At 36.2% G+C, this 8,415-nt stretch overlaps 1 protein-coding gene across 6 annotated transcripts; it reads left to right on the forward strand.

The window, feature by feature from the left end:
• Positions 1 to 936: 936 nt before the first annotated feature.
• Positions 937 to 2,482, forward strand: LOC149204946 (histone H3.2). 6 transcript variants are annotated; one of them, XM_089394841.1, is made up of 3 exons: positions 937 to 1,656; positions 1,841 to 2,188; positions 2,300 to 2,482. In XM_089394841.1, the coding sequence occupies exon 1, from the start codon at positions 989 to 991 to the stop codon at positions 1,397 to 1,399; it is 411 nt and encodes a 136-aa protein (XP_089250967.1). In that variant the 5' UTR covers positions 937 to 988; the 3' UTR covers positions 1,400 to 1,656; positions 1,841 to 2,188; positions 2,300 to 2,482. The 6 variants fall into 6 exon arrangements, with proteins under 6 accessions (XP_089250967.1, XP_089250969.1, XP_089250968.1 ...); XM_089394843.1 differs by having other exon boundaries at positions 1,841 to 1,946; XM_089394842.1 differs by having other exon boundaries at positions 937 to 1,438; positions 1,554 to 1,656; positions 1,841 to 2,482.
• Positions 2,483 to 8,415: the final 5,933 nt, after the last annotated feature.

Below are 8,415 nucleotides of genomic sequence, written 5' to 3' on the forward strand. Positions count from 1 at the left end.
CATTTAGTATTGGACCTAGGACCTTTACTCTATTCTCCAGTCCAAATTGATTAGGACCATTATTCACATCAAAAAGCCTGTAAAGGGTTTTCTCAATACTTGACAACTTGTTAGTCCACAAAGTTTCAACCACTTCATGAAACATTTTTAAAGTGTCTTCCCTTAAAGGGTTAGACCCTGGAAGAGTGAACATTCAATTGACTAGAAAAGACAATTAAACATGGAGAAGTCCATATCCAAATCCCATCATAAGAGTCGAGAAAATAGCCCATGAGTTTAGTCTCCATTTGTGTACCGACTTCACAATTATAAATCTTGAGATTGAAACCCTAGAATTGAAACTCTAAACCCCTTATCATCCAAAATGTCCAATAATCGAAATCAAAACAATTTTTTTTTTGGGGACGTTTAAGTACATACCTTAACATATTGCCTTTTATAATTAAAAATGTGACCCAAGCAAAAAAAAAACACATGTTCAACGATTAAGTGTACTCAAGGTGTACATTCATCCACTACCCATATAACAAAACAATCTCATTAGGTCAATGAATGATCAAATCACAAGCACACAATTTCAACCCAATGAATGATCAAATCACAAGCACACAATTTCAACCCAATGAATGATCAAATCACAAGCATTAGTGGGTTTGAAGCTTTGGACATGAAGATCAGCATGCCACATATAGTTATTGCACTTGAGAAACATGGTAGTTAACAAATACAAGACACAAAATTGTTCGTTCCTTCTTGTGCATTTCTTGTGTTAGGGAAGCTTAGGCGATCCGTGTCGCGTGGGTGGAAGGATCGGCGGATGGGAATGTGGACCGTCGATTAAGGGTTAAGAAAGGACGGTGGCGATGAGATGTGTAATAGGAATCAAATCTTTGAAGGTCTTTAAAAGGGCAAGCCGTAGCCCAGGCATTCATTGTGGTTGATTGTTTATTGAATTTTAAGTTGCAGATCAGAGCATAGAAGCGAAGAGATGGCCCGAACAAAGCAGACTGCTCGCAAGTCAACTGGAGGAAAGGCCCCACGGAAGCAGCTGGCCACTAAGGCAGCGAGGAAGTCTGCCCCGGCGACTGGTGGAGTGAAGAAGCCTCACAGGTTCAGACCTGGAACTGTTGCTCTCCGTGAAATCCGAAAATACCAGAAGAGCACCGAGCTTTTGATAAGAAAGCTGCCTTTCCAGAGGCTTGTAAGGGAGATTGCTCAGGACTTCAAGACGGATTTGAGGTTCCAGTCGTCAGCGGTGGCTGCACTCCAAGAGGCGGCGGAGGCATACTTGGTTGGGCTCTTCGAAGATACTAACCTGTGCGCTATTCACGCCAAGAGGGTAACAATTATGCCCAAAGATATCCAGCTCGCCCGCCGCATCCGTGGAGAGAGGGCGTAAAATGTGCATTCATAATTCTTTTGCTAATCACTGTCAATGGTGTGTTTTCACACCACCATCTGGTCTTTTAAATTTGTTTTCCCTCCTGCCTTTTGCACTCGTGATTTATAGTAAAACGGTCTCCAACTTGGGTTAATTATGCGAAATTTTCCAATTTTATGCGAAAGTGGCAGCAGCAAAAGAATGTGCGTAGATGCGGACATGGTGTTGACAACCAGCGAACTGGATGAAGTGAGCCCTGCCGATGAGTTGGAAAGGTACCGGTTTAGTGAAAATGGGGTACAAGTAAAAGGAATTGAACTTGAAAGGGATGGGTTTAGTGAAAAATGAGTAGAAGTAAAAGGAATTGAACTTGAGCATATTAGAGATGGGTTTTGATATTGGGACCTGTAGGTTATTGGCCTGCCATGTTTTTGCTGATGTGTTTTTTTTTTTTTGCAGGATGTTTGTTATTTTAAGCTCTTTGATAGGGCCAGGTTTTGGATGACACCTGGGTGGGTGCGGATGTTAGAGTCCAGTTGTATCAGGGGTTTTGATCTTTGGTCTTGTGGGTATATTTTGTTGCAGGTTATTTATTAGTTTGAATTTATCTTAATTCCAGATGTAGTTTAGATCTATTTGTGAGAGGTATTTATTGGTTTAAGGGTATTTATTAGTTTACATCTATTTTAATTCCAGGATGGGTGAGATAGAGCCAGGTTTTGGATGACACCTGGGTGGGTGTGGATGTTAGAGTCCAGTTGTATCAGGGGTTTTGATCTTTGGTCTTGTGGATATATTTTGTTGCAGGTTATTTATTAGTTTGAATTTATCTTAATTCCAGATATAGTTTAGATCTATTTATGAAAGGTATTTATTGGTTTAAGGGTATTTATTAGTTTACATCTATTTTAATTCCAGGATGGGTGAGATGAGGTGTGAACACAAGCATGAGTGATGCCTCCAGAAACTATGGGTGAGATGAGATGTGAACACTGGAGACATGCAAATTTGTTAAAGAATAATAAAACCTGTCTGTAGAATTTGTTTTCCCTACACTGGGGTTTTCTGAGGGGCAATTTGTTTAAAATTGTGTTTATTTTATTTGCATGTTTTCTCAATTCTTGTGGTTTATTAATGGGTGAAATTTGCGTTGTTTTTATCATTATTTGCAATAAATTAATTTGCTGGAACCAAAAAATGTTTAAAAAGTAAGAGAATAATTATTAGTTTAACTGTGATAATATTTTCACAATCTAGACAATTGCTTCCCAATATAAAACTTTGTTAAACTTTTATGTTTATGATTCATGTTGGTCTAAGTGATATTTTGTTCATTAGCTAGGACACATTATTTTATGGCTGTATTCATTGCTCGCTCTAAGTGTATCTTCACTCTATAGCTTAATATGAGTGAAGATATTGTAGTGTCTAAAAAATGAATGGTTATATAATTATTAATAATAATAAAACATAATATTGACTAGATTAAAATATAAAGGAATTTGGTTTTTTGGCACTCTTAAATCTGAAGTTAAGATGGATCTAATGTTGAAATATATCAAAGTTTTTTTTTTTTGTTATTTTTTTTTAATTATTTTTTTATTCTTCCCTTGGTTTTTTGTTTGTTTGTTTGTTATTTTTTGTTTTTGTTTTGCAAGTGCTTGTATCATGTTTGAGTTGACAACTTTTTTATTATGTTAATAGAAAAAAAATTAAATGTAAAATTTTCATTTTTTTCTTTCTTAACTTACAATCAAAATTTAAGTAAAAAAAACTACTAGTTTTAAAAAATAAATTGAAAATGTAATGATCATTGAATATGCATAAATAATCATTTAATGCCTAACAAAATAGTTGTGCAACCACAATACATGGTGAATGTATGTTGTTTATGGGTGGGGGGAGTATATGTCACTTGTCTGAAATTGTACTTGGTGAAATTAGATAGGGGAGATACACTACCCCCATTAATGACCCAATAACTACATATATATTGTAATCCACACTACATATCAACCAAGTAAATTTCATATTTAAAGAATGTTAAACAATTCAAAGGCTAAGAATGACATGGCTTTTGGGAAGTGCAAAGGGAGTAATTATCAATTTGGAAGAAAATCAAGAAATTAAATAGGTTAATGAATTAAGATTTTGTCCAATAATAAAAAGATTTTGCCCATTAATAAAACAAAATCAATAACCCTTTATAAAGGCATTGGTTTCTCGGAGCCAAAGCCAAAGGGATCCACGAGGTATTGACATTCATGGTGGACAACACAAAGGTATTCTTAAAATGATGGAGTGCAGATACTTCCAAAACAAACTAACCTTCCTCATCTAACACACAAATTTACTAGTTCAAGGTTTCAATTACCTTGCGCTTTTTAACAAATTTAATTTGTAGAGAAAAGATATTGGGCATTTGTGGCTATTTAACTTGGTAAAAATCTGAAGGTTAAACAACTTATTAAATGAAATGTAGCTAACCTTTAAATGCGTGAATTTTCCATGTAGCCTTTTAAGGTGGCAAGGGGATAACCAAGGCTACAATATTTTTTGAAATCAATATAAATAATCAAAGCAAAGACTATAAATAATCAAAGCAAAAACTTTAGTTTAGCCCCAACATGCCATTTTGCATTTATCCAACATGAACTAACATGAGTTTTAAAAATGCAGAAGGGAGTAATTTAAAAACAGCAAACATAAAAACATCAAACTAAGTTGCAAAACAATATTGCTGAAAGCTATGCACACCTCCTTTAAGGACCCAACAAAGTCTAATTACAAGGCCACAACATTATAAAACAATGTAAATACAATCATGGAGCCACTTCAACAATGTCAACATGCTAATTACAACACTACCACATTATAAAGCAATGAAAATAACAATCATTGTTATTTTTGGTTAGCCACAATGCCCAACATAATACTAAAGATGCTTTGCTAACTTGATATCCTCCTACCAAGCCTTAAGGGTTTATTTTAGATTATTACAAGCCTGTGGTAACTTGGGGATTTGTGGGTGCAAAAGTACATTTGCACAGCTTTCAAATGATCTTTATAATAATGTCTCAAATGAAGGCCTTGTTGGCTAAAGTTCTACAAACAAAGAGTCTTGTTTTAAGGGAAGCTTTGACTTTTCACTCCCTCCATTGTCAAGATTTTATTTCAAGGTCATTAATGATCTTTATCAAATACTAAGAATGTGTACAATGTGCAAATGTGCTAAATCCATCCACATAAAAGAGTCTTGTTTCAAGGGGAGCTTTGCTTTTCCACTCCTTCCATCATTGTTGAGAGTTTATTTTAAGGCCATTTATGATCATCGTTGAACACCCAAGACTTGTAGTATAATACTTCTCTTCTTAGATGGATTTTTTTGATCATGTTAGTGGATCACCCTCTCTAAGAATGATGGCATTTAAAGATGGCATTATAATTCTTTTGTATTTTGGTTGATCATAGTTACATCTTTTTCCTCTTTTGCTTCACCATAATATCATTGAAACCTACTATACTCCCACAATAACGAGAGTTATAATATTAGAAGGCTTGAAGAATGAGTAAGCCTTTTGATAACTAGTAAGTCTTTGAACTCTCAATCTAACTATAAATGCCAAGGTGGATATTTGTGCCATTGTTACTTTTTGTTTAGAAGGTCTGTGGTTAGTGCACACAATGAGATTACATAGACATATATCCTTGTAGAACCATGGATCAAAAAGTATTATAGTTTTGACATCCTTTTAATGATAACCAAGATTTTGATATTGTGACTTGTTGGTTAATTTCTCTTGTAAACATTTCTATGTAATTATGTGTCCATGAATTACAATGGTTGAGAGAAAGGGAAAAAGATTCTAGAGTTTGAGGAGGGAGATAGCTTCAGAAAGTTGGTTGTTCTAAATATCAATCATGGGTTGGCTGAGTGGATTTAATGAGCTGTTTGCGTATTAAATTCAACTAGAAAATAAAGTATGTGCCCATGTTCTCTTTAGGAACCAATTACAAGCAAACAAAATGACAAAAAATAATGGAGTATGGGCTGTGCTGGCCATGAGGAGGGCTTGCACAAACCCATGAAAAGATGACAGATGGTTGGTTAGTGGAAATGAGAAAAAAAGGAGTTCGAGAGGCCTTAGGGGAGATTATTCATTCACGATTGAAGATTAACTCAATCATTGCAGGGAATAGAAAATAAAGAGGGAGGTCGAGATTGTAACAACCCTAGTGAAAATTCCATGTAAAAATATATAAATACCATAGATGATGGGACATGTATTCCAAGCTTAATGGTGGGCACGACATCCTAGTGGATGTTTATTTGGTTGTTTATGGTTAAGAAAATTGGCAAAGGCATTAAAGAGGCAAAAATGTATTTTGACACATTTATTAATGAAAATAATCGAAATTAGGAGAAAATAAAGGTAAAAGGTCGCATGTTTGTACGTGATGAGAAAATTGAAGGAAAATAACGGAAAATGAAGAAAAATAAAAGTTTCATTAATAAAAAGGCTTTTGAGGATCGGTGGTGAAGGCTTAATAAGTTCAGTTTTGGAGCTCTCTCATTATTATCTCTCTCTCATACTCTTGGATACTTAGATTTTTCTTGGAGCACTTTTAGAGGGTTTGGTATACTTGGATTCTTGGAGCAAGAGGGCAAAGGAATAGTAGGAAGGCGCAAGAAGGCATCGACATTAGTAGCTACATTAGATTTGTTTGTAGGTACCGAGTTGGATGTATGATTTCTTCACTAGTTTTGGCATGTGTGGCACATGCATGTGGTTTCTTGGTTATAATCTGTCATTGGCATGGAGGATGGTCAGGATTGAGAGTGGATTGCCTAACCTTCCCATTTCCTAGATAGCCATGGTGATTGTGGGTTTATTTTCATTGCTTTGTTTTGATTGGTTCTCATGTTTCTATAGCTTGGGTTGAGTTACTAGTCCTGGATGTCCTGGTTGAACAAATGATCTAGAAACCCTATAACAGCTTGGGTTGAATTACTAGTCCTGGAAGCCCTAGTTGAACAAACGATTTGGAAGCTCTGTAACAGCTTGGGTTGAGTCACTAGTCTTGGAAGCCTTGGTTGGCCAAACACTCTGGAAGCCCAAGAAGGCTTGGATGGAGACCAATTTGATGATGGTTTTGGTGATGTCAAACCGTGAGGTGGAATCACTATTTGATGGGTTGAGGTGGATGGCCTCTGGAAGCCCTGGATGAATTTTGATTGATGTGTTTTATGAGATCCTACATTCATGCTTGGAATATGGCATGGGGGTAAATGGATGAAGAGAGATTTGACTCAACTATTCTACGATTAGGTGGAACGTGGTAGTCCCATCTCTGGTTGGTTCATTTAATTCATTACTGAGAAATCCATTACCTTGATTTTCATGTGTAAAGGTATTGATGTATATATGGATTTGATGGTTAATATGTTTATTGTATTTATGTTCCTGTTATGATAGTTATATGCACATTTTGTGACAGGAGCTATGTATGGCTCTAAGCATGTTTTTACTTGTATATGAATAGATAATGTGTTTATGAGTTAATGGAGGATAATGCAGCAAATGGCATGAGGGAACAATGGTTTATAGTGATTCTCAGATAAGTATGAGATCCCTACACTTAATTATGTTATTTACACCTATAGGTTACATGATGATATGTTTGACGAAATGCCTTTCATAGCTAGTAGGGGTCTGGCGATGATCTTGTTCATATTGTTTTTTTTTGCATTATTTTTTCCTTGCATCCTTGCTAATTCTAAGTGATCATTCCATTTTGGGCAGTGTCCCGGACTCTGGGCCGAAAAAGGTGGTTCAAATCCCGGAATGCTAACATTGGTGTTGAGACTAACTCGCATGGGCAGTGTCTGGGAAGCGTTATAAAGTGCACCTGGGCAGTGTTTAGGGAGCGTTAGTCCTGAAACTAACTTGCTTGGGTAGTGTCTAGGGAGTGTTAGCCTTGAAACTAACTTGCCTGGGCAGTGTCTAGGGAGCGTTACTCTGCCCTCAAGTCTCTCAAACAGCAGTGGGACTTATGGTTAGGTAGTCTCAGTGGCTGACTTGTCTTTTGAAGGTTATTTGAATGAAGTTGGATGATTGTATGTGATGTTCCGTCGATTCCATTTCCTTAAAGTCACCAAGGAGGTTGAATCTTATCATAGTGGTCTCTAGTCGCATGTTTATCTTGGCTGGTCGGTTGTTTGGGTGGATGTGGGAGGAGGGTGTTACAAAGTGGTATCAGAGTCGAGTTCAACTCTTAGACTAAATGGGTTGAATGTGTTAATCATGCATGCGTGTCAGTTGCATGTGTGTCTCTTACACTTACACACTGGTTGCATTTTCTTGATGATGGATTAAGGTTGTAGTATGGTTATCATGGAGAATTTGATATTGATTTCGTGAAATGTGTTGGTCATGGGTATGTGATTAGTTATGTATGGATTATGTCTCTTACATGTTGAATTTTTGATACCTACTTACATCCTTGTATGTTAGGTTACATTTTTGAATATTTTGATTACATGCCTCAGTCTTGTAGGTTTATTACAAGATTTGATTGCTTATGTTCGACCACATGCGTTTATGCGTAGGTGTAGTTGATTTGGCATTGCTTATGCATATTGTTGGTTACATGTGGCAATGTGTATAGTGGAGTAATGTTTGTTGTCATGCATGAGGTCACAGTTTGTGTAGTTGATATATTAGTCATGCATTGATGATTGGACTGTAGCTAAAATGGTGTGTATATGGTTTTTCACTCGTATTATATGTCTATATGTAGTTGTTATGCATGTATGGTCTTAGTTATGATTATGCATGTGTAGTAGGTCAAATATGCCTTGTGAAGTCATTGTATGCAATTTAGGTCATCATAGTGCTATTGGATGTTATGATGCTAATATGTTGGCTGAGATAGAGCAAGAGATGTAGATCATTATAATGAGGTTGCGACATTGGACTTTGGGATAAAAGAAGATCGTCATACAAGTATGGTATGTTTGGCATGCAGGTACG

This window comes from Pinus tabuliformis, chromosome 1_2 (genome assembly GCF_031772625.1).
Source record: "Pinus tabuliformis cultivar Carrire ecotype Pingquan chromosome 1_2, CPIR1, whole genome shotgun sequence".
Lineage (NCBI taxonomy): Eukaryota > Viridiplantae > Streptophyta > Pinopsida > Pinales > Pinaceae > Pinus > Pinus tabuliformis.